This window comes from Salvelinus fontinalis, chromosome 37, assembly GCF_029448725.1.
Source record: "Salvelinus fontinalis isolate EN_2023a chromosome 37, ASM2944872v1, whole genome shotgun sequence".
NCBI classification, from domain to species: Eukaryota; Metazoa; Chordata; class Actinopteri; order Salmoniformes; family Salmonidae; genus Salvelinus; species Salvelinus fontinalis.
Genome location: NC_074701.1, coordinates 24,067,447 through 24,091,904, shown reverse-complemented (window position 1 = coordinate 24,091,904; position 24,458 = coordinate 24,067,447). Strand labels below are relative to the sequence as shown.

General features: G+C 42.7%; 1 protein-coding gene across 2 annotated transcripts; it reads right to left on the bottom strand.

Annotated features, from left to right (window-relative positions):
* Positions 1-345: 345 nt before the first annotated feature.
* Positions 346-23,651, bottom strand: LOC129836400 (wings apart-like protein homolog). Of its 2 annotated transcripts, none has more exons than XM_055902507.1 (20): positions 22,551-23,651; positions 22,074-22,461; positions 20,712-21,426; positions 19,747-20,051; positions 18,638-18,759; positions 12,866-12,961; positions 12,363-12,527; positions 11,784-11,920; positions 8,805-8,916; positions 8,313-8,546; positions 8,120-8,231; positions 7,672-7,769; positions 7,420-7,496; positions 7,100-7,272; positions 6,783-6,898; positions 5,775-6,506; positions 3,859-4,072; positions 3,662-3,750; positions 2,368-2,463; positions 346-2,262 (listed from the first exon to the last, which is right to left on the bottom strand). In XM_055902507.1, exons 2-20 carry the CDS (start codon positions 22,435-22,437, stop codon positions 2,197-2,199), a joined length of 4,023 nt encoding a protein of 1,340 aa, XP_055758482.1. In that variant the 5' UTR covers positions 22,438-22,461; positions 22,551-23,651; the 3' UTR covers positions 346-2,196. The 2 variants fall into 2 exon arrangements, with proteins under 2 accessions (XP_055758482.1, XP_055758481.1); XM_055902506.1 differs by having other exon boundaries at positions 23,239-23,651.
* Between the last annotated feature and the right edge of the window lie 807 nt (positions 23,652-24,458).

The following is a 24,458-nucleotide window of genomic DNA, read 5'->3' as shown; positions in this document are numbered from 1 at the left end:
AAACAGCTGTCTGTCAAGCAGGAACAGCTGTCTAAACTGTCAATGTGGTGCTTTAAGTATAAAATGCTTGTTTCTATTGTGCAACTCAGTCTGAGTCTGTCAGGGTGAATGAACAAAGAAGGGGGTGGGGGGAGAGGGAGAAGCAACACACACTCCCAGAAAGCACTCATGGCCTCATAGGGGATAAACAGAATACAGTCATGCATACAGTCTCTTTACACGAATACCTCAAGTTCTATGTATAAATGTTTGCCTCCTGAGGCTAAGCCAGTCAGTATGTTAATAGCAGAATGAATACACACGTATTTCTCACACAATACCAGACATAAGAAAGATACAGTGGTGTACCAAAAGTAGCAACTTTTTATTTGAGTTACAATTATTTACATGTAATCAAAGACAACGTCCTCAAAACTGGTACAAACTTTTTTCGTCCTGCAGCTGTCTTTGTATTTTTTTGTTTTTACTTCAAAATGACAACTCAGAAATATTGTAGAAAATAAAAAATATCAGCTTCAGAAAAGTAGTCTAGCATTCTAACATCCACTAACCATTATTTACAGGTGTTTACATTCGGAATTTCCTTTCATTACAGAAACCGTTTAACAACCAAACGGAAGCAAACAGAAAAACGGAACGAAACGGACCTAACTGAATTTGTCCAATAGAAACCCTTGTTTTGTTTGTAAAAACGTTTTGCAACAGAATCGTCATAATGAATACATCCTAGATTTGCAACTCAACTTGCAGGTAACATGTCTGTTCAATTGCAGCTCTACAAATCAGAGGGAAATTAAATCTGTATGGCAGTCATTCAATCAGTATCTTATTGGAGCACAGGACTAGTTATAGAGTAGCTGAAAGGAGGTTTAGGGGTTCTGGTTCACCGCTCAGAGTAGGAAGGTCATGTCCAACATGACGCCTTAAGACACAAGGGGCAGTAAAGAAACACTACAGCCCTGTCCAGAGGCTACCACAACAAGCAGATCGGAAAGGATAGGTAAAAGCAGTATGGTAGTTACTTCACTTTCCCTCCGATAAACTAGGTATAATTGTCACCATTTTACTACCCAGTGCTCAGAGCTGGAGGTGCCTAGGGGGTTGGGGTTAGGACAGGGATCACCAACGCAGGGTACTAGGTGTGCAGACTTTTGATAATTACTGCAGGGCTGGATGCAACCTGCACCTGCCCAGAACCAGGTGGTGAACCCTGGGCTTGGTTCTGGATCAGCGCTACTTGAAGTGGTGCGATATAATGCCCACCAGAGGAGGCTGGTGAGGGGAGAACGGCTCTTAGTAATGGATGGAGTGAATGGAATGGTATCAAACATGTTGCCATTCCAACCATTACTAAGAGACAGTCTTCTTCATTTAAAGTGCCACCAGCCACCACTGACACCCACAGTATGGGCAAACAACAATTATGTTCAATGAGGATTATGCCAGTTGGCCGAGGTTTGGTTATTATTAAGGTCAGTCCGGTTTACCAGGGTTTCTGGGAGTGTAATGAAAACCGTACATACAGTAGTTATTATATCCAAACACTTCAAGTGATGTGTTAGGTGGAACATGTAAAAGGTAAGGAACGGTAGAGACTTGAAGCATCTCACACAGCATAAAAACAACCAATTGCAAATTTAAAACAAACACAAAACTCAGTTTTTTTACTGTAAAGTCAAATTTAGAAGGGCAATGAGTAAAACAATTTTTTAAAAGCATTCAAGTGCCATTATTTAAAAACAAAGACTTAAATAACATTAACAGTCATCCTGAATTGATGATTTCTTAAATGTAGAATGATGTTACATTACATGACCTTGTGAGAAGAACTTAAACAAGCATGATGCACTGAAGAAAACGCCAGAAGATTTCAACTTGACTGCGAGCTTATGCAAATGGACATAACCAGAACTGAAATTTAGAGAGGGGCTTTCTACAGTTACCTTCCCTTTTCTACAACCATCACAGGCCATTGTGTGTGTGGTGTGTCTTGTTCTTCAGAATGAGAACGCATGTTGAAGCAATGCTGGGGGACACCGATGATCTCTGGTGGATTCTCTGTACAGCCCGTTCTGCTGGGGATGCCACATCTGACATAACCTTGCTAAGGTTGCCAGATCTGGTGGGACCCTTGTTGAGTTGCCAGATCTGAAAAGATGTCCCCTTATCTGCACTCAGAGTGCAAAGAAGGGTTCACTAACAGTGGTCCAGGTAGTCTATGACACGAGAGATGGACTTATGCCCTGTGGTGCCAAATGCACACTGTTGAAAAAGAGATCGGAGAGAAAGTAAGTTAGCTTGTATTGTGCACGTATGTAAAAGGAGAAAGAGATGCTAGGTCATTATCAAAAGACGTTGCCTACTTACAGTAAGGTTCATGAAATTTAAGAACTTCTTCAGCATTTCTGTCATGATTGAGAAATCTCCCTTGGGAAGGTTTTCCCGCACAGTAGTCACATTAACCTGAGGAGAGAGAATGAAGCAAATACACATTAAGGGGCAAAATTTCCCTCTCGCAAAAATACGCAACCAGCTAAAATAACTAAGCAATGACAAGTTATTTTCAGCTGACCTTTCGGTGAATCTGCACAGATCTTGGTCAACTCTGCACCGATGTAGGTTGAGCAGAAAATGACTCATGATGAGGTGTTTAGGGGAGAAGGCTACTAGCTTTCCCACAGATTTCCATTTATCGATGGGCTACAACTAGGCTTTTATGTTACCTATTCTTTATATTTATCCAAAAAAAGCATTTGTGCTTTTATGTATTTTGTCATGTTAAGTTTAATAGCCTACTTTCTGACAGACTCAAGCTCTCACAAGTGAGTTCTGATGCAGCATTATGCAACTGAACTGCAATCAGGTTATTTTTTCTGCTTCCTCTCATATTGTTATTTGTTTATCAGCTAGGACAGAGGTAAAGGGGAAAGAGAGAGTTGCTGAATAAGTGTTCTGGATTCAATCGCATGCTGCAGTGGTATAGGAGTTCTAGAGGCAGTGGTTTAGACCACTATAGGCCACGATCTGGTTCTTCTATTCACCATGGACAAAGTAGAGCACTGCAGTTGCCTTTACTTTTCACTTACTTCTTATAAGTATACATACATAAATTATTGCCATTGTCTTTGACAAGATTCAATTTCTCTTCCTGATATTTTGCAAGGGGAAAATACTAGCACTGCACAGATAACACTATTAGCAAAAGGCTCTAAAGGAAAATGCCACTAAGAGACGTACCATCAAGACAGAAGAATGGCACTGGTTTGCAGTAGCCTATACAGATGTAGGATCTTAATTTGATCAGCCCGTTGCAGGACAACATTCCTGTAATTAAAAAATTGTAGGCTATTTGAGGTTTAAAAAGGCTTCAGAAGTTTATAATTTCCACTTTGGAATTCAAGACATTTTCTGTAATTGAAAATCAAATCAACCACTAATGTCCAAGTATAATTCACATTTCCTGTTGCTGCAGGATTATTTTCCTGCTGTAGCAAACTGGTTCAAATTAAGATCCTACATCTGTACTTCAAACCTGCAAACTCAATCAAGCCCTTTATTGATTAGTTGAATCAGGCATGTTAGTGCTGAGATGGAACAATAGCCTGCACCCCCAGTGCGAGGATTGAGGAACAGGGTTGTCGCTAGTTTGCCGGAAGCTTACCTGACTGCCCTGACACAGACAACCCAAAAGCAGAGCTGTGTAGGAAGCCACAATGCTGTCCTCCATGTGCTTCCCAGCATGCTGCAGAGCTACACCACAACAGAGAGAGAGAGAGGGAGAACAACACTCAACATGGAGTAATGATACTATTGGAAACAGTTACAAAAAAAATATTTTACACAGACCCACATCTTTACCTTTGTTGAGATCTAGCTCCTCGTCTTCCTCGTCTTTCTTTATGTCCTTTTCCTTGTCATTCTCGCTGTCGTTGGTTTCTGCAGCGACCCACTGAATCTCGCCCGACGTCTCCTGCCACTCCCCACTCTGGTCCTGGGGCTTGGGCGGTTCGCTGATGAGGTCATCAGTCTGCGCCTCAGCCAATATGGCTGCTCGCTCCCGCTCCAGGAAGAACTGTGGACGGAGGAAAAGACAGTCAAACTCCTGCCAGACAGACATTAGCTCTGGCCATTGGCTAATCATCCGGTTACAGACTCATTTTCAGCCGGCTACTTTTTCCACTTCATATTAACTACGATGAACAATATGAATCTTTCTAGCAATCTATTGATAGGATAGGCTCCTGTCAGTCACAAAGCAAGCGATGACAGGGAAACACATTCGGCCTCCCAGTACAATGTGTGTGCTTGTGGTTGGTTGCAGTCAAATTACTTTACAGAGGAAGATAACATGATGCTTGTGAATCTGCATGTCAGTGGTAACAATAGGTTGAAATCCACGACAGCCTAATTATTGTTTTCTGGCACATTCATTTATTTCCTTTAGAGTGTTTCACAGTCTATTTACTGTGCTTTGACAACTGAACAGCAAGTGTTGACTAGTTTATAAAAAGGTCAACAACTGGCTGAATAAAGTCGATCTCCTATATCCCTTTACCATTGTTAAATCATGCAACGTAGTTATATGTCCAAGTTATCGCATTGGGGCAAGTAAACCAAAGGATTTCCTAGGAGGTCGGGTTTTGCCAGACAGTGATGCTAAAAGTGAGTGACTTGTCTAGTCAGTCAGTGTGGCCTAACGATCGCGTCGGAGAGAGACTTATTTGGTTCACTACGTTGCATAGGCTCCTGATGTGCCGAGGCTTTTTGGTGATTATCTGCAGATAAATGATGAAAACATTCACTGAAGATGGTGAATCATCTCTGCAGGAACAATAGGTAGAGGAGAGCCTCATTCTGGTCATTCTGGCTCATTAGGGCCCTCATGGAATCCAGGCATTAAAACAGAATTCAACAATATTCAAAAATGTATTGACCTTAGTAGGGAATAAACTAATGTATTGAAAAGGCATTCCTTTCCCAAGATAATCATACGACATGAATAGAGTGAATCGCATTTCCTGCAACTTTCTAAGAGCCAACGAGAATGCCGTCTGTGTGTGTGCTGTGCACGCGTCTACCACTTTATGTAGCCGTTAGCGATGATTTTGACAGTGAAAAATCTACTTCTCTGATTTTTCCCAGACCTTAAAAGTGGTCTCATGTGGCTTAAGCATTGTTGTCGACTTAGACAACCAACTAAATTGGAGGATTTATAAAAAATAAGTGATCTGAGAGCAAAAACCTGAATATCTAGAAAAATGGGAAACTGGAAAAAGAAAAAAACTAATTTGACATAAAACTAAAACGGGATCAGAAAACAAATAAACGGATTTTATTGAGCCCTACCTAATGATCTATTGAAAAGAATTTAGGCTACGTAAAATCAGAACGATATAACACTTTACTAAATATTCCTGATCATATAGGCCTAGACGATATCCAAAATAACTAACAATACATGGAATTCATACATTTTTCAGTAATTTAAATTGTAAAAAGTAATGTCTTTTGACAATTCACAACATTTTCCAATCTGGGAGGTAAAGTCAATAATGTGGCTGTGTATTTCTGATGGAATCAAGGCATTAGAATGTACCAGAGGACACCAAAATAGAGCTCATTCGGCAAAAAGGAATTCAGCCGGGGGCTACTCTATGTACTTGTGGAAGACGCAGACAAATGCACAAAAGTAACTCAATTACCTGTGTTTTTCGATCTTCTAACTACAAATTCCCTTCAAAATTATTCTGAAGTGGTGATAACAGAACTATTACCTGCACCAGAGCAGCCAGGGCACTTGAAGAGGAGCCCTTGGTCTTCTTCTCAGCCTCACCCTCTGTAAGGGCTGCTGTAGCTGGATCTGTGGAGGCTAGGAATTGTTCAGGGTTCTGGGTCTCATCTCCCCCTGCCTCTCCCTGGATGCCTTCAGGGGTCTGAGTCTCTTCTCCCCCTGCCTCTCCCTGGATGCCTTCAGGGGTCTGAGTCTCTTCTCCCCCTGCCTCTCCCTGGATGCCTTCAGGGGTCTGAGTCTCTTCTCCCCCTGCCTCTCCCTGGATGCCTTCAGGGGTCTGGGTCTCTTCTCCCCCTGCCTCTCCCTGGATGCCTTCAGGGGTCTGAGTCTCTTCTCCCCCTGCCTCTCCCTGGATGCCTTCAGGGGTCTGATCTCCCCCTGCCTCTCCCTGGATGCCTTCAGGGGTCTGGGTCTCTTCTCCCCCTGCCTCTCCCTGGATGCCTTCAGGGGTCTGGGTCTCTTCTCCCCCTGCCTCTCCCTGGATGCCTTCAGGGGTCTGAGTCTCTTCTCCCCCTGCCTCTCCCTGGATGCCTTCAGGGGTCTGGGTCTCTTCTCCCCCTGCCTCTCCCTGGATGCATTCAGGGGTCTGGGTCTCTTCTCCCCCTGCCTCTCCCTGGATGCCTTCATGGCTGGTTGAACTGGTGAACTCCATGTCCACCAGACAGTGGCGGTTTCTGGCACTGTACTCCACCAGGTTAATCAGCAGCCCCAAGCCCTATACCAGCGTGCACACATACAGACAGGAGAGGAGCGATGCTGTTAAAAAGGCTCAAGGACATACACTTCATTAAGACCCATAATAAAACATTGAGCACAAACAACCTGCAATTACTACATTGAAGCGTCGGTTTTAATTACTACCTAGGCATTCATTAAGTGGCACTTCAATGAAGTGGGTACACAGGACCCACATGTTTCAAAGATGGGTACAAGTAACTGGATTTGTGTAATCATTTCCATGCAGGCCTACAACACACACAGCGCCTCTCACCAGGACTCTAATGTCAAAGCGTTGTTCCTGAGGTATGTAGCGTGGGACCCGTAGGACACAGTTGAGTGCTGTGATGATGAGCCGGTCCTGCTCTCCAGTCTTAGTGCTTCCCCACTCTAAAAAAACACAGTACAGTCCAAAGTTACCACTCTGCCGCCACCCTGCAGCTAGCTGTGGTGTGTTATGAGGACTCTAGCACAGCTGGGATGCGATCAAAAGAGACGAGGAGCAGAGAAACAAGGCACTAGGATTGGGAACGCATTGCGCTAGCTACAATGTTGCTCGATGTAGAGGTCATGTTGATGCAGTGATATTACCATTGTCGTGGGTGAGATTGAGTAGCACCCCTATGACTGCCCTCATGCAGTCCTCAACGGCCTTGCCCACGTTGCTGAAGCTGCAGTGGGGCAGCGCCGTCCCTGACGAACACAGAGAGCTCTTCACCTCCCGGCTGTAGCGCTGAATCATGTCCTCACAGTACCGCAAACCTCTGAGAGATGAAGCAAGAGAGAGAAATGAAGCAAGAGAGAGAGCGAGATGGCGCGAACAACAGAGAGAACGCAAGATGGAGCGAGCGAGCGATGGAGCAAGCGAGCGTGGGTGTCAAAAGATTAGCATGCGTTTCAGTCTCTCTCACCTGGCAGAGGACACTATGAGCTGAGAGTCCTTGTAGGCGATCAGGTAGCCCTGGTTCTCTGGGTTCTGGACAGTCACCTGCAATGGAAGGACAGAAAGACACACTAGACTGATATTGAAATGCCTTTTCAATTGTCAAATCAAAGCTGGTCAGATGAGGCAGAGTGCAGAGTCAATGTACTTTCCCCTCTTGTATTCAATTATTGGATTTCAAACATCTGAGCCTGCCAACGCTCCTTGATGTTGTACTTACACTGTCCAGTACTCTTAGACACCTCTCTGCCCCCCATAGCGATGACACCAGCTTCTCCTTGTCATCCTCTTGGCTCAGGTTCTGAACACATTCTTTCACTGCAGAAGACAATAATTCACATGTATGCCTAACAAAGTAAGATGTCCTAGATAGGAAGTCTCATAAGTTGCATCTTAAGTGAACATATTATTATTGCGTAGTGACTTGTATTTGTATGATCATTGATGTTGAATAATACAACAAATGCAAAATATTAAAATAGTTGCAATGTTTAACAGTTTATGAAAAGCGTATTTCCCAGTACTGACTTTTACCAGTTTGTATTGCTGTAGATTTGACTGCCAGATGAGACCAACTCAAAGTAAAAAGGACAAATCAAACATTTCATAACCTACCTGGCACCCTTAACAAAAGAATAACCTCAAGTCAAAACTGTTACAACACACACCTTTATCTACAATGTGGTCCAGGCCTCCCAGTAAGCGCAGCTCTTCTTTGAACCAGTCCCCGGCCCTCTTCGAGGTCAGAGACAACAGGGTCTCCATGGCCAGGTGACACGACTGCAAAACAAACAAAGTGCTATAGAAATCCACCTCACCACCATCAATACAAAGATCATTATTCTAAATGACCCCGCGTACCGTGATGTTCTCCAGGTCCAGGTGCTTGTTGTGAACCGTCTCACACAGCTTGCGGATCTTCTCCTTGACTTTGGTCATTTCCTTGGCAGTGAGCTGGTCCTGGTGGTGGCCCGAGTGGTCGTGCTCCAGCTCCAACAGTCTGATCATCAGCTCCAGACTGGCCCGGTCCAGGTCCATGTTTAACCTGTCTCTGCTTAGGATGTACATCAGAGAGGCAGTACACAGGGCCAGGTTCTGGAGAAGAGTGAAGGGAGAGCAGCGAGGGGCAACAATCAGTTCAAAAGCATTTGGTTGCAGGGGAAGACCTTAAATATTCCCTTGTTTATTCAAATTCAGGTTCAATAGCAAAATGTGAAGCATCTACAGGACAAATAGGTCATCGCCACAAATAAGCTGAGGTAGATTTATTCAAACCCACTGGTTTTGTTACATTTAGTTTGGGTCAGTTACTACAGTTTGAGTCAATTGTGGTTGTAGACGTCAGATTCCTACCGGATGCAGCGGGGCATCATTCAACATCTTGAAGACCTGAGCCACCTTCCCTCTGGCCCGTAGGTGCATCCGGAAACTGGGCATTGCACACCTTGCGGCTAAACTGATTATACTAGAGAGGCGCAAGAGGGGGAGAGTGTTGGAAGAAGTTCAGAGGAGAAGAGCACATAAAAGGATTGAGTGGACAAGTAAAAATAATTAAAGATTCTTAAAAAATATATAAATAATCACTCCATGTTGTCCTCTTGGATTGAGCACACAGTGCCTTCGGAAAGTATTCAGACCCCTTGACCTTTTCCACATTTTTTTTAAACCTTACAGCCTTATTCTAAAAATGTATTAAATCCCCCCCCCCCCCCCTCAATCTACACACAATACCCCATAATGACAAAGCAAAAACAGGCTTAAAAATATTTATCATATATATTACAGTTGAAGTCTGAAGTTTACATACACCATATCCAAAAACATTTAAACTCAGTTTCACAATTCAATCCTAGTAAAAATTCACTGTCTTAAGTCAGATAGGATCACCACTATTTTAAGAATCTGAAATGGCAGAATAATACTAGAGAGAATTATTTATTTCAGCTTTTATTTCTTTCATCACATTCCCAGTGGGTCAGAATTTTACATACACTCAATTAGTATTTGATAGCATTGTCTTTAAATTGTTTAACTTGGGTCAAACGTTTCATGTAGCCATCCACAAGCTTCCCACAATAAGTTGGGTGAATTTGGCCAATTCCTCCTGACAGAGCTGGTGTAACTGAGTCGGGTTTGTAGGCCTCATTGCTCGCACACGGTTTTTCAGTTCTGCCCACACATTTTCTATAGGATTGAGGTCAGGGCTTTGTGATGGCCACTCCAATACCTTGACTTTTGTCCTTCAGCCATTTTGCCACAACTTTGGAAGTATGCTTGGGGTCATTGTCCATTTGGAAGACCCATTTGTGACCAAGCTTTTACTTCCTGACTGATGCCTTGAGATGTTGCTTCAATATATCCACATCATTTTCCTGCCTCATGATGCCATCTATTTTGTGAAGTGCATCAGTCCCTCCTGCAGCAAAGCACCCCCACAACATGATGCTGCCGCCCCCATGCTTCACGGTTGGGATGGTGTTCTTCAGCTTGCAAGCATCCCCCTTTTTCCTCCAAACATAACAATGGTCATTATGGCCAAACAGTTCTATTTTTGTTTCAGACCAGAGGACATTTCTCCAAAAAGTAGGATCTTTGTTCTTCCTTGCTGAACGGCTTTTCAGGTTGTGTCGATATAGGACTCGTTTTACTGTGGATATAGATACTTTTGTACCTTTCCTCCAGCATCTTCACAAGGTCCTTTGCTGTTGTTCTGGGATTGATTTGCACTTTTCGCACCAAAGTACGTTCATCTCCAGGAGACAGAACGCGTCTCCTCCTGAGCGGTATGACGGCTGCGTGGTCCCATGGTTTTTATACTTGCGTACTATTGTTTGTACAGATGAACATGGTACCTTCAGGCGTTTGGAAATTGCTCCCAAAGATGAACCAGACTTGTGGAGGTCTACAATTTCTTTTTCTGAAGTCTTGGCCAATTTCTTTTAATTTCCCCATGATGTCAAGCAAAGAGGTGCTGAGTTTGAAGGTAGGCCTTGAAATACATCTACAAGTACACCTCCAATTGACTCAGATTATATCAATTAGCCTATCAGAAGCTTCTAAAGCCATGACATCATTTTCTGGAGTTTTCCAAGCTTTTTAAAAAGGCACAGTCAACTTAGTGTATGTAAACTTCTGACCCACTGGAATTGTGATACAGTGAATTATAAGTGAAATAATCTGTCTGTAAACAATTGTTGGAAAAATTACTTGTGTCATGCACAAAGTAGATGTCCTGAACGACTTGCCAAAACTATAGTTTGTTAACAAGAAATTTGTGGTGGTTGAAAAACGAGTTAAAGACTCCAAACTAAGTGTACGTAAACTTCCGACTTCACATAAGTATTCAGACCCTTTAGTCAGGACTTTGTTGAAGTACCTTTGGCAGCGACTACAACCTCGATTCTTCTTGGGTATGACGCCACAAGCTTGGCACACCTGTATTTGGGAAAAATCTCACATTCTGCTCTGCAGATCCTCTCAAGCTCGGTCAGGCTGGATGGGGAGCGTTGCAGCACAGCTATTTTCAGGTAGCTCCAGAGATACTCGATCGGGTTCAAGTCCGGTGGCTGTGTGCTTAGGGTTGTTGTCCTGTCGGGTTCGTGGTCCCCTCCCTTACCAAGACCCTTCTCCCACAATTGCTCAGTTTGGCTGGGCGGCCAGCTCTAGTTAGAGTCTTCCGAACTTCTTCCATTTAAGAATGATGGAGGCCACGTGTTCTTGGGGGATCTTCATTGCCGCAGAAATGTTTTGTTAACCTTCCCCAGGTCTGTGCCTCGACAAAATCCTGTCTCGGATCTATATGTACAATTCCTTCAACCTCATGGCTTGGTTTTTACTCTGACATGCACTGTCAACTGTGGGACCTTAGATTGACAGGTGCCTTTCCAAATCGTGTCCAATCAATTGAATTTACTACAGGTAGACTCCAATAAAAGTTTTATAAACATCAAGGATGATCATTGGAAACAGGATGAACCGGAGCTCAATTTCAAGTCTCCTAGAATAGGATCTGAGGAACTGAATACGTTTTTTTATTTTTAATACATTTGCAAAAAAATATAAAAACCTGTTTTCACTTCGTCATTATGGGGTATTGTGCGTAGACTAAATTAAGAAAATTCCTCATCAATGCGTTTTAGAATAAGACTAATACAATAACATTTGGAAAAAGTCAAAGGGTCGGAATTCTTTCCGAAGGCACTGTGTGTGTGTGTGTGTGTGTGTGTGTGTGTGTGTGTGTGTGTGTGTGTGTGTGTGTGTGTGTGTATGGAAATGTTAAATAAGAAGAGCTCTTTTTGCCAAGGTGGACAATGTTGAGTGGGTTTATCTTACCTAAGGCATCGGGTGTTGAGTGGCTGGCTACTCTTTAGGCCTGTCTCCAGGTACTCAAAGTCATCAGTGAACTCCTGGTTTTCACCAAACTCTACCACATCGTTGAAGTGCTTCACATTATGCACAACCGTGTACAGCTGCAAGGGGGGAGAGATAATGACTGACATTTACACAAGAAAATGGCACTGAACATTGAGCAAAATAACCATGATTTAAAATTGTTGTTATCTAATGCAAGTGTCTGTGTGCATGTGTCTGTCCAAAGAAGAAAAAAAAGCAAATCTGCTAGCTGTGGCTAGGCCTTAATGAAACAGCATGCTCCTCAGGAACCCTCCTGCGCATACTGTGTTATAAATTAACAAAGACAAGCTTACACTGCGCTCTAAATGGACATCAACAGTCTAAACTGTGTTTGAAATGAATAACGACAGTGGCCTGCGGGAGAATTTTTTTTATCCATACAAGCACGCAAACGCAAATTGTGAAAATGGCAGATAAGCGGTCGGGTGATATTAACAGTGCAAAGATCATGCCGACTGTCTTGAGGGAGTGACGCGTCACCCAGCATGCCTGGCTCACCTCCTTGTGTTCCTTCCTGCATTTGAGAGCCGTGACGATGTCCTGGTAAGGCTGAGTGGGGATGGTCACAGACTTGATGACTTTGGGCGGTGGAGGAGGCGCTTTGAACAGACCGTCGTCTTTGTGAGAATTGGTGTCCTTGCTGCTTCCGCTCGATATGCTGGCCTGGAGAGGGGAATAAATCAAAAATCAAAGTTAGACGAGACAAACAAAACCTAGTTCCAGGTGCCCTTGGACAATCTAAAATGTCTCCTATTGGGACATTTTCAAAGTCTTGACTAAGCAGAACACAGCTAATATTGATTTAAATTTCCCCCTCTGAAATCTCAAGTAGGTGAGGCTGCTATTTGGTCAATGCATTATTTCTAGGACAACGCATTGTTAGACAAAGCATTGTTATCGGCTTACTACAGATCGTAAATTCAATACATGGTGTGCGTGTGTGCATCTGTGTGTGACCAGTGTAAGGCAGAGCCCTGGCAGCGTCCTAGATTAGTTCTCACCGGAGCAGTGTGCGCGCAGGCAAGGGGTGGCAGAGGAATCTCCTCAGGCTCAGGCTGGTTCCAGTGGCGAGCATTGTACACAGCTTTAGCAGGGGACTGCACAACACACAACCACAGGTACAGGGTAAGTACAGGAGCACTGGGAATGATTACAGTACAGCTTTCAGTAGTAGTAGAAAGGATTCATGATGAACTAGCAAAACAAACCTCGACTTCCTCAGTTTTGGGAACAGTAGGTACTAGATAAATCTGACTTATTATTAGCCTCATAATCACAATAACATAGGAGCTAATAGTGGAGAATTGTATAATAAACAACTTCATAACGTATAGACTTATGAAGCTACATGGATCGTTTCATTTACATTTACATTTTAGTCATTTAGCAGATGCTCTTATCCAGAGCGACTTACAGTAGAGTGCATACATTTTTATTACATTTTTTACATACTGAGACAAGGATATCCCTACCGGCCAAACCCCCCCTAACCCGGACGACGCTATGCCAATTGTGCGTCGCCCCACGGACCTCCCGGTTGCGGCCGGCTGCGACAGAGCCTGGGCGCGAACCCAGAGACCCTGGTGGCGCAGCTAGCACTGCGATGCAGTGCCCTAGACCACTACGCCACCCGGGAGATCCGGTTTCATGAAGTTGCTTTCTGAAGACTCCTGGACAAAAACAGTCACTTCTTTTAACTTTGACCAAAACCGACTTCCGAAATAAATACATTAGTCCCCTAAATAGCACGTTGGGAACATTTAAGTTCTTCTTATACTATTATCCTATCATCTCCATGACTCAGGAAGCTCACTTTAATAAAAATTCTATCCATTTGAAAAACAACGGTAATTATTAAACCATTAGATCGGCAATAAAAGTGGTGAGTTTGTGATGGAAGGAATAAAAACATCAGACCTGCTTTATGTTTTAATGATACTGAATAGGTCTACCTAGGAAATGGGTATGTTCAGACACTGCATTATAATGGAAACCTATCAATTTTTGAAGTCGTCTAGTGCAGGGTTTAGCAAACTCGGTCCTGGGGTCCCCCCCTAGGTGCATGTTTTGGGTTTTGCCCTAGCACTACACAGCTGATTCAAATAACCAACTCATCATCAAGCTTTGAATCAGCTTTGTAGTGCTCGGGCAAATAAACATGGACCCAGGTGGGCCCCAGGGCCAGGTTTGGGAAACCCTGGTCTAGTGCATGTCCTGAATACGACTGGCCTATATTGAGAGGATGTTGTGATTAACACAAACCATGTGGGTTTTTTTAGCTATGAAACCAGCAGACCGATTGGTATCAAACAACATTACTTGCATAATTTCTGATTCTGCTTCCCCCCTCCCCCATGGTTGGAGGACCTTGTGGAAACACACAGTACCTGTCAACACATTTTGGACATACCTACTCATTCAAGGGTTTCTTTATTTTTACAATTTTCTACATTGTAAAATAATAGAAGACATCACAAGTATGAAATAACACATATGGAATCATGTAGTAACAAATCAAAATATGTTTCATAGTTTATGTATTCACACTATTATTCAAAGAAAATAGTCCAAATAAAAGAGAAATCCTTGAATGAGTACACATCCAAACTTCTGACTGGTACTGTGTGTGAGATATATCACACACACACACTATAAAACATTAAGAACCCTCCTAATATTGAGTTGCACCTGGTCAGTATGTCATGGAAAGAGCAGGATTGTAATGTTTTGTACACGCAGTGTAAAGTTCTCCTATTTGTACTGGACTCCAAGTGAATCGGCAAATCAACCAATCCCTCAAGTCCACAGACTAATCCATCTTTCCCAGTCTATTACAATTGTGCTACATCTTGTTTTACTGTGATGTCACAAGGGTCTTGAAACACTATTTGTACCATTTCTACAGATATTGCCCTACAAATAAATATTTTACCTAAGAGTATAATCATATTTTACATTAATAGATTGTGGCTTTTCAGATCTAACAGTACTATTTGTAAGTCCATCTGAACACAGACATTAACAACCACTGCTAGACCTGACTGCAAATGCGAGCCACTGAAGGACAGTACCAAAAGAGCTGATCTATTGATTTGGTTTCTTCATTGCAGTCTTTTCACAGAGCTGACTGTTCAATGCCCAATACATTGCACATTATTTGTGTGTAGCGAGAATGTTTGTTTAAATTGAAAAGAATGGATTGATGCGTCAAATGTTTTGAGTCGGAACATATTTGATGTCACAATATGAACTAACTGTCTTGAATTTTAGGCTGCATGTTGTCAAACCTCTCAACCTGAAGTGAAACTGATTTATTTTATGATTCACACTAGTAATTTTAAGCCATGCATGGTTTTTGATTGGCGGCAGACAATCTAATTAATTTCTTTCTCTTTTGAGTAATTGCCTCTTCCATTTTTGTGGCAGAGCTACAATGAGCTGTTTATATTTTTGCATGTTCCATCCAACAAGTATGTGAGTAAAGTATGTCAGACACAAAAAAAGAATGACGAAGCTGATGGAAAGAGCAAATGTCTGTAAACCTTTCAAATGTCGACAAAACAAAATACGCTAGATACGGGTGGATAATTTGTCGTCTGTGAAATAGATCATGTGACAAATGGCAGCAGAAAGAATTGTTGATAGAATAACTAATGTCTAGGTAAATTACTCAGACCCCTTGCCTTTTCACTTTATTACGTTACAGCCTTAATAATAATAAATTAATATAAATAAATATCTATATATGTTTTTTAAATCCTCAGCAATCTACAAACAATACCCCATAATGACAAACCTGTGGTTAATCCAATTGATTGGACATGATTTGGAAAAGGCACACACCTGTTTATATACAGTTCCACAGTTGACAGTGCAAGTCAGAGCAAAAGCCAAGCCATGAGGTTGAAGGAATTGTCCGTAGAGCTCCGAGACAGGATTGTGCCAAGGCACAGATCTGGGGAAGGGTACCAGAAAATGACGGCAGCATTGAAGGTTCCCAAGAACAGTGACCTCCATCATTCTTAAATGGAAGAAGGTTGGAACCACCAAGACTCTGCCTACAGCTGGCCGCCCGACCAAACGGGGGGCCTTGGAAGTGACCTTCAAGGAGGTAACCAAGAACGCGATGTCACTGACAGAGCTTCAGAGTTCCTCTGTAGGGATGAGAGAACATTCCAGAAGGACAAGCTCTGCACCACTCCACCAATCAGGCCTTTATGGTAGAGTGGCCAGGCGGAAGCCACTCCTCAGTAAAACGTACATGTCAGCCTGCTTGGAGTTTGCCAAAGGCACCTAAAGACTCTCAGACCAGGAGAAACAAGATTCTCTGGTCTGATGAAACCAAGAAGGAACTTTTTGGCTTCAATGCCAAGTGTCACTTCTGGAGACCTGGCACTCACTCCTTTTTCTATTCTGGTTAGAGCCAGTTTACGCTGTTCTGTGAAGGGAGTAGTACCAGATCTTCAGTTTCTTGGCAATTTCTTGCATGGAATAGCCTTCATTTCTCAGAACAAGAATAGACTGACGAGTTAGACCATTTTGAGCCTGTAATTGAACCCACAAATGCTGATGCTCCAGATACTCAACTAGTCTAAAGAAGGCCAGTTTTATTGCTTCTTTAAATCAGCACAACAGTTTTCAGCTGTGCTAACATAATTGCAAAAGGGTTTTCTAATTATCAATTAGCCTTTTAAAACGATAAACTTGGATTATCTAACACAACATACCATTGGAACACAGGAGTAACGGTTGCTGATAATGGGCCTCTGTACGCCTATGCAGATATATTTAAAAATAATTTAAAAAAAAAATCAGCCGCATCCAGATACAATGTCTCCACTATCTGATCAATTTGATGTTATTTTAAAATGGACCAAAAAAATGATGTGCTTTTCTTTCAAAAACAAGGACATTTTGAAGTGACCCCAGACTTTTGAACGGTAACGTACATATTACCTCGACTAACCGGTGTCCCCGCACATTGACTCTGTACCGGTACCCCTCGCTATTGTTATTTTACTGCTGCTCTTTAATTATTTGTAACTGTTTTTCTTCTTTTCTGCATTTTTTCTTAACTGCAGTGTTGGTTAAGGACTTGTAAATAGGCATTTCACTGTAAGGTCTACACCTGTTGTATTCGGCGCATACGACAAATAACATTTGATTTGACATGCACTGGATACAGCAGGTGTAAACGGTACTGTGAAATTCTTACAGTGCAGAGTACTGTTGAGGAACTGTTGCTGAATTGACTGTTCAACTGTTGCTGTATGACTCAGCTACTGTGGCTGGTACAGTTACTACTTATTATTGGAATTAAAACAATCTGTTGGTCCTCTTAACTGGCTTAAATCACAAATTTTGATGGTCAATCTAGGCATTTCAATTATGAAAATGGTGCGACTTTCCGCTCGATTTGGTAAAATGTTTGAGTGGAGGAGAGAGGTTCTTGTGACGTTTCTGAAGAGTCATGTAATTAGGCCTGTCCCATTCATCTGCCTTGCAAAAACGCTTTTATATATCCAGTGAAGCAAAGCAGACGTGATCCTGTCATTGATTCCAGCACAATTATCCCTTCAAAAGAGAATGTTCTCTGGCTGATCACTCACCCATGAGTGCTTGAGACATATTGAACATCTACTCCCCTTAGTGACAGAAATTGTAGCTCGTATCAGTGTTTCCTCATGAGCACAGCTACACACAAACAAAACTCTTTCCATACACAATCTCCATCTCACTCACACACACACACACACACATCAGACTTCGTAACTTCCTCATAGGGATGTTAATGGTTAACCGTTAAATCGGTTAGCCGCCAAAGATGCATTTGACACGTTATCTGTCTATAGGTTAATTTGCATAATTAAGTTGGTGCGTGTGTATTTTCATTAGTCGCCATGTATCTTAGTTGTCACACGCGCACAGCATACAGAACCTAGTTTGAGGAGAGGAACAGCACCTGTCAGACAGCGCCAGAGCACCTCCTTAAAAAGCTGCCACTGGAGTAAAACATGCAGTCATTGCGCAATGTGCCAATACCAACAATTCTAAATGCAATAGTGTTAAAAACAGATGGCCACGATTAAAAATAGCTGTATTTATTTCTCATCTCAACGTAATTCAAGCGCGCCTCTCATTCGAGTGCATAGGCTTTAATAAATGGTAGGCAGACTATCAGCGAGTCACCCACCACTTTGCAACGTGAGCTTGAGGCAGTATAATTGTTTGAAACCTGAATAGTTTATTTTACTTCAAATAATGAGGCATGTCTTTCTTACCTTGCTTCAAAGTAGCCTAGCGAAATCCAACTAGAGAAACTTGGAGGCAATTATTATTATTTGAAATAAGACATCATTTCTCTCCTGTTCTGTTGGTTTTTATATCAACTTTCTTTCGTTAATCCAGAAGCACCATCCTAGTCATATTAGCAACCCATCCTAGTGGTTGCTATTAGATTCCCCATCTTTCTAAGTTTCTAAAGCTAGCATTAGCTGCACAGTTTAGAACTGTATTTTCCAGCTAATTGCATTTTGGCAAATATTTAATGCCGTTTTATTACAAGAGTTGCACGTTCAATAATAGGCTATAGCCTTTTGACTAAGACGATAGGCTTGCTATTGTCCATTCCTTGTATGCATGAATAGTAGGCTATTTTCCGTTGGTCACCTAATTTTACTGTTTGGAAAAAATGGAACTGTTTGTTGACCGGTTAACGAGGTTAGGTTAGCTGGCAGCAAAACAGACGGAAATGTGCATCCCTACTCCCTCACCTTTTTTGGTCCACTGAAGATCTTCCTGCCAATTTCCTTGGATGTGTCCGCTTGTTTTCCTGAACGACCCTTCTGCTCTTCAGACCCACCAAGATTAGAGTCATCAGAAAACTCCAGAATATCTGAGAGTGGGGGAGCAGCACAATGAGGTTAACAGTGGGATCAACATGATGGAAATACATCTACAACAGAAATCCAGTTACATGGTGAAGGCAAACTGACAGTAAGCAAAGCATGAGCCTAACAAATTATCATTATTCACACACACACGACACAGTCACCACAACACAGTCATGAAGAGGGCACGATAATGCCTCTTCACCCTCAGGAGGCTGAAAGGATTTGGCATAGGCACTCAGATACTCAAGAGGTTCTAAAGCTGCACCATTGATAGCATCTTGGTATGGTAACTGCTTGGCATCCAACAGCAAGGCGCTACAATGGGTAGTGCGTATGGCCCAGTACATCAATGTGGCCGAGCTCCCTGTCATTCAGGACCTCTATACCAGGCGATGTCAGAGGAAGGCCCTAAAAATTGTCAAGGACTCCAGCCACCAAAGCTATAGACTGCTCTCTCTGCTACCACACAGCAGGTGGTGCCAATGCAACAAGTCTGGAACCAACAGGACCCTGAACATCTTCTACCCACAAGCCTGCTAAATTATTAGTCCAGGTAGCTATTGGCTAACTATCTGCATTGACCATCTTTGCACAAACTTTTAACTCATCACATACGCTGCTGTTACTGTTTATTATCTATCCAGTTTCCTTGTCACTTTATCCCTACTTATATGTACATATCTACCTCGTACACCTGCACATAGACTCTGTACTGGTACTCTGTGTATATAGCCAAGTTAACATTACTCATTATGCATCTATTCCTTGTGTTAGAATTTATTAATTTTTTTTTCATTTTTTTCTCTTTGTGTTGGGAAGGGCTGTAAGTAAGCATTTCACTGTTGGTCTACACCTGTTGTTTATGAAGCATGCAACAAATAATATTTGATATATTTTGACAGTATGACATAGCCTATCTCACCTGTTTTTCATACAGCTAAAGCCTCTATTACCCATAGACAAACACAAACATCAACAGTATACATCACCTGTATTGCTGCTGCTCTGGCTGTCCTGAGAGTCGCTGGGCTGAGGGCTATCCACACTAACAGCCATGGCTGCTACCGCCGCTGCTGCAGCCTTCTTGGCCTTCCTCTTCTCTTTGACACGGGTGCCATCCTCTTCGTCACTGTCGCTCTCGCTGAGGTCGTCAAAGCCAAAGTACTTTATCTTGTAGCTGCTGCCGCCGGCCGTGGGGTCCGCACCATCCTCCCCCTCCTGGTCACCCTTGTCCTCAAAGCCAAAAAACTCCAGCTTGGTCTCCTTCTTGGATTTACTCTGGGTGGTGCGGAACCTGATGTTACAAGAGGAGAATCATTTAATTTCAAATCAGCAGCTGACATGGAACACACAAAAACATAGTCGAAGGATTCAAATGTCTTCTAAAAACAAAAGAGGTGCTTAAATCGAGAGAACAGAATCACCTAGGTCTCAATGTAGTAGAAACATTTGGTAAACCACATATAGAAAACAATTATAGGGGCAAGCTAAAGTAAGTGGGTATAAGAAGAGACATTACGTGCTCAACGGTAATTGTATACTACCGTTCACAAGTTTTGGTTCACTTAAATGCCCTGGTTCTTGAAAGAAAAGCACATTTTTTGTCCATTAAAATAACATTAAATTGATCATTAATACATCACTCCTGTGTTCCAATGACACGTTGTGTTTGCTAATCCAAGTTTATCATTTTGAAAGGCTAATTGATCATTAGAAAACCCGTTTGCAATTATTTTAACACTGTATTTCTGATCAATTTGATGTTATTTTAATGGACAAAAAATAAAATGCTTTTCTTTAAAAAATATGGACATTTCTAAGTGACCCTAAACTTTTGAACGGTAGTGTACATTTGTACAATATCAAGAAAGTAGTATCAAGCATGTCATGAAGGACCAGTGGGAGGGAGGAGTTAGAGTGTACTGTCTGGGCCACAGCCAGTGGAGTCGTTTACCTGTTGGGTTTGGTTGGAGGTACGTCTGCCTTCTTCCTCAGCCGTCCCACCGCCCGCAGGTCAGTAGGGGGTGTGCTGGTGATGAGCTCGTCCATGCTGCGCTCTATGGAGTCCTGGATGGTGACGTTACACACCGACAGGCAGGATGGATGCAGCACCGTATAGTCCCGTACCCGACCCCTGCCAGCAGGTTTGGCCGCCGTCGTGCTAGCATTAGCACCGCCGCTACCGCTGGCAGCAGACACACTGTTGGGCTTCAGTGCAGCCGGAACGCTGGCGGCTACAGGCAGTTTGACGTCGCAAGCAGCAGAAGCATCTGGAACGTCAGAGGCCTTGTTGGGTTTGGGACGGATGTATTTCCTAGTGTTGGAGGGCCTGAGGAGGAACGGGGAGGGGGGAAGGTTGTCAACAGGCTCGGCCTGGGCCTCCTGTTGAGCACTTTTCATCCCAGCTGAGAGCCCATCCTGGGAAGAAGAGGACTGTGAGTCTCTGCTAAACTCTGGTGCCTCAGCTGAGTCTTTTTCCTGGAGAGGGTCCATGCTAGTGGAGGTAGAAGACCTTTGGGTCCCTATTAAGCTCCATTCCACATAAGGGTCCTTGGGCACAGTCTCTGTAACAGAGGACTGAGCAATAGGCTTCTGGTTACTGTCCGATTTACTTCTGTACAAGGACTGGCTACTCTTTTCTGCACCCTCATTGGACAATGTTTGCTTGCCTGTGAGCACAAAGCAGATGAAAGAGCAAGTTAACAGAAGGAAGCAATATACATTCTACACAAGCATTATATTGTAAAATAATACAGTTTCAGACTTTGTTCAACACGGTTGTTTGGTTTGTATAATTTCTAAATCAGTTATTCTAAATGAAATGGGTACAGACCTGCTGAGACTAGTGTTACAGTAAAGCCTGATCTCTCTTTAGAGAGCTATCAGGGACAGACAAAGACGAGATAAGCTGACACAGAAGCTGCCAGCAGAGTGAAACAAGCTCACAAGGGAGCCTTTCACTTTATCTGCTCCAGAAATATCCACACCACCGCTCTCATCATAACCATTATCACAAGGATCATGTGAAGCAGTTGTCCTTCCATAATAAAAAATGCAACAAAAAATGAAATACAAGAGACATGCATGGTGTTCTTTAGCTACTGTATAAATACAATTGTTCTACAAGCACCTGTGGAAACATGTTCCCACCAGACACACAGCAGCTCTACTGAAGGTGGTTGGTGCTGCAAAACACTACCACTTTAAGACAGACACAGGCTCATGCTAGAGTTTCGAGCAACTCCTCCCATGACAACATGTCCAACATGTTTAAAGCCAACAGTAAGTCATCAGTTTTCTGGCATCCAGTTCTTACCTGTAGCTGTGCTGTTCCTACTGTTATCCACTGGGACTGTGGTTGTAGCAGGCGGCGTATTACTGGCCTCACCTTCAGCTGGTTCAGACTGGGGCACACAGTGGGAGGTGACAGGATTGGACTCATCGTCGCTGTCAAAACCAAAAGGATCCTCTGAGCTGTCGTCATCCTCAATGCGGGGCCTCTTGAGTAACTCAACTACCTCAGGCTTCTGAAGGGGCCGCTTGGAGCCCAGCTGGGCCTTGTAAGTGGTTTCTCCCCATTTGGTGCTCAGTGTGGCCTTCTTGTTGGAGAAGACCTCGTCAAATTTGGAGTTGGCCTCCCCTCCCTTACGGCTGTAGGTTTTACCAAATCTGGATGTCATGTTGATTGATATGTTACATATTCTCTGTGGGTGTAACACGAGAAAACAATAACTTTAGTTAACTAGAACAATATTTATCTCATGCAAAGCTGGTGGATGGTGTGAAGGCCTACCTGCAAAATAGATTGGATGTTGTTTTTCCCTGAATACAGTTTATAATGGAGTAGCTGATTAAATCAAACGACTAGTTATCAGCTTTAGCTCTGGCACTGAGGTTCGAGATTACGTTGCTAATAAATTAGGTGTGATGGGGTCATTGCAATGATGGATTCACTAAAACCACAGTAGCTACCTAAAGCATCTAATTAGCCGACTAAGTTCAATCAATTGTAGTTTATTCGGCTAGTTAGCTATCCTGCTCTAGTTAACTAACCTTTCCCTTTCAACACTGATCTCAATCTATTGTATTTTCAGCACTAGTAACGTTAACAGCTAGCTAACCAGCTAACTAGTTACACATTGAAATTAAACATAAGCGCGATGTTGCGTAGGCAGCTCACTGGCCAACTAGTAACGCTCAACTCATGACACCGCTGACTGGGCAAATGTAAGAAAAAGGCCGGACATCTGCTAAGAACCAGCATTAGCCATGTATAGTAGTTAGCTAACGTTACTGCTAACTGTAGCTAGCTATGTTTACATTTCTAACGCGTTAACGATTGTTAGCCAGCAAATGCAAAGTTAAAGATGTTATTTTCTGTAACAAAAAGGTGTCGAAATGCATCTCTCAAAATTAGCTAGCTAGTTACATATTAAAACAAGATATGGTCCGAAATGCGTTTTAAAACACCGAAAACACACCTCTCTTAACTCAGTGGGACCGCTTCTTCTGCACCCGGCTGGGCCTAGTCTGACTCTGGCGTACTGTAATCGCACAAAACAAGCCTTAACTTCGTGCAACAACGATAGCTACAGTTTACAAATACGACGCAGATGTACCCGGAAAAAACGCGTTTAAAGAGCTACATTGATAACCGAAATTGTCATGAATCCTTCCCAGATTCCGGACTTAATTTATTTTATAGCACCAGTGACTGCCATTAAAATTTACCCTCCCTCTGCCTTCGGATGCGGTCAAGAAAATTGCGTCACTTCTCCACAAGATAGCCGTTGACCAATCATCGAATATAATGTTTTGTAGTACCCAAGCGACTTTGACGAGTTGTGTCAGTAAACGTGTGTGTGATTGGATAAAAAATTAAAGAAAAGTGTTTTCGACGGAGGGCAAAGAGAGGGTGTGCGAATACATTTCTGCATAGTTCTGCAGAAGTATACTGCCCCCAGTGTGGAATGAGCTCATAGCTACTGTAACGTCATAAAATCTGATATTTTAGATCAGTGTTTGTAAATCATAAAGTCCTTCCTTGACGATAAAATAAAAATGCGCCCTTTCTGGAAAATCCAGTTTAGCTGGTTGACCAGCTTGGTCAAGCTTAACGAGCTTGGTAAGTTGGTTGACAAGCAGTAGCGGTGCGTGCCTCCACTAGCCTATAACCTACCCAATAGTTGTGTACTAAGTACAAATTCAAAACAAAGTTGTAGCATGTGTAAAAGCATTTTAAAATACAAATAAGCGTTTGGCACTTAACTGGGATCAAGATGTATTTAAGTGAACACTGCTTCATGAACAGCTCTGGGGCAAGTGGTCAATGCTGAAATCACGGGCTATTACTCAGACTTGAAGTACATGGAACAATTGTATGGCCTGTAGGCCTACGTCTGAGCAAGGAGAAGACAGCTTTTTTGTAATGATTGGTGTACAATCACAGAAACAGAAGAGGAAAGCTCATGTAGAACCACAGGAGGCTGCTGAGGGGAGGGTGGCTCTTAATAATTCCTGGAATGGAGTAAATGGAATGGTATCAACCACGTGTTTGATGCCATTCCATTCCATTTACATTTAAGTCATTTAGCAGACGCTCTTATCCAGAGCGACCTACAAATTGGATAGCATTGAGATTTTCACAGCTTTTCACTTTCTTACATATTTCAGAGTAGTTACATCATATTTCAATACTAGT

What these genes read in the sequence shown, in the direction of transcription:
- LOC129836400 (XM_055902507.1), bottom strand. Translation starts at nt 22,437, where the DNA reads ATGACATCCAGATTTGGTAAAACCTACAGCCGTAAGGGAGGGGAGGCC. An exon ending in GGACCACATTGTAGATAAAG is followed by an intron (nt 7,770 to 8,119) that starts GTGTGTGTTGTA and finishes TGTCTTCTGCAG; the next exon opens with TGAAAGAATGTGTTCAGAAC. An exon ending in TAAATTTCATGAACCTTACT is followed by an intron (nt 2,263 to 2,367) that starts GTAAGTAGGCAA and finishes CTTTTTCAACAG; the next exon opens with TGTGCATTTGGCACCACAGG.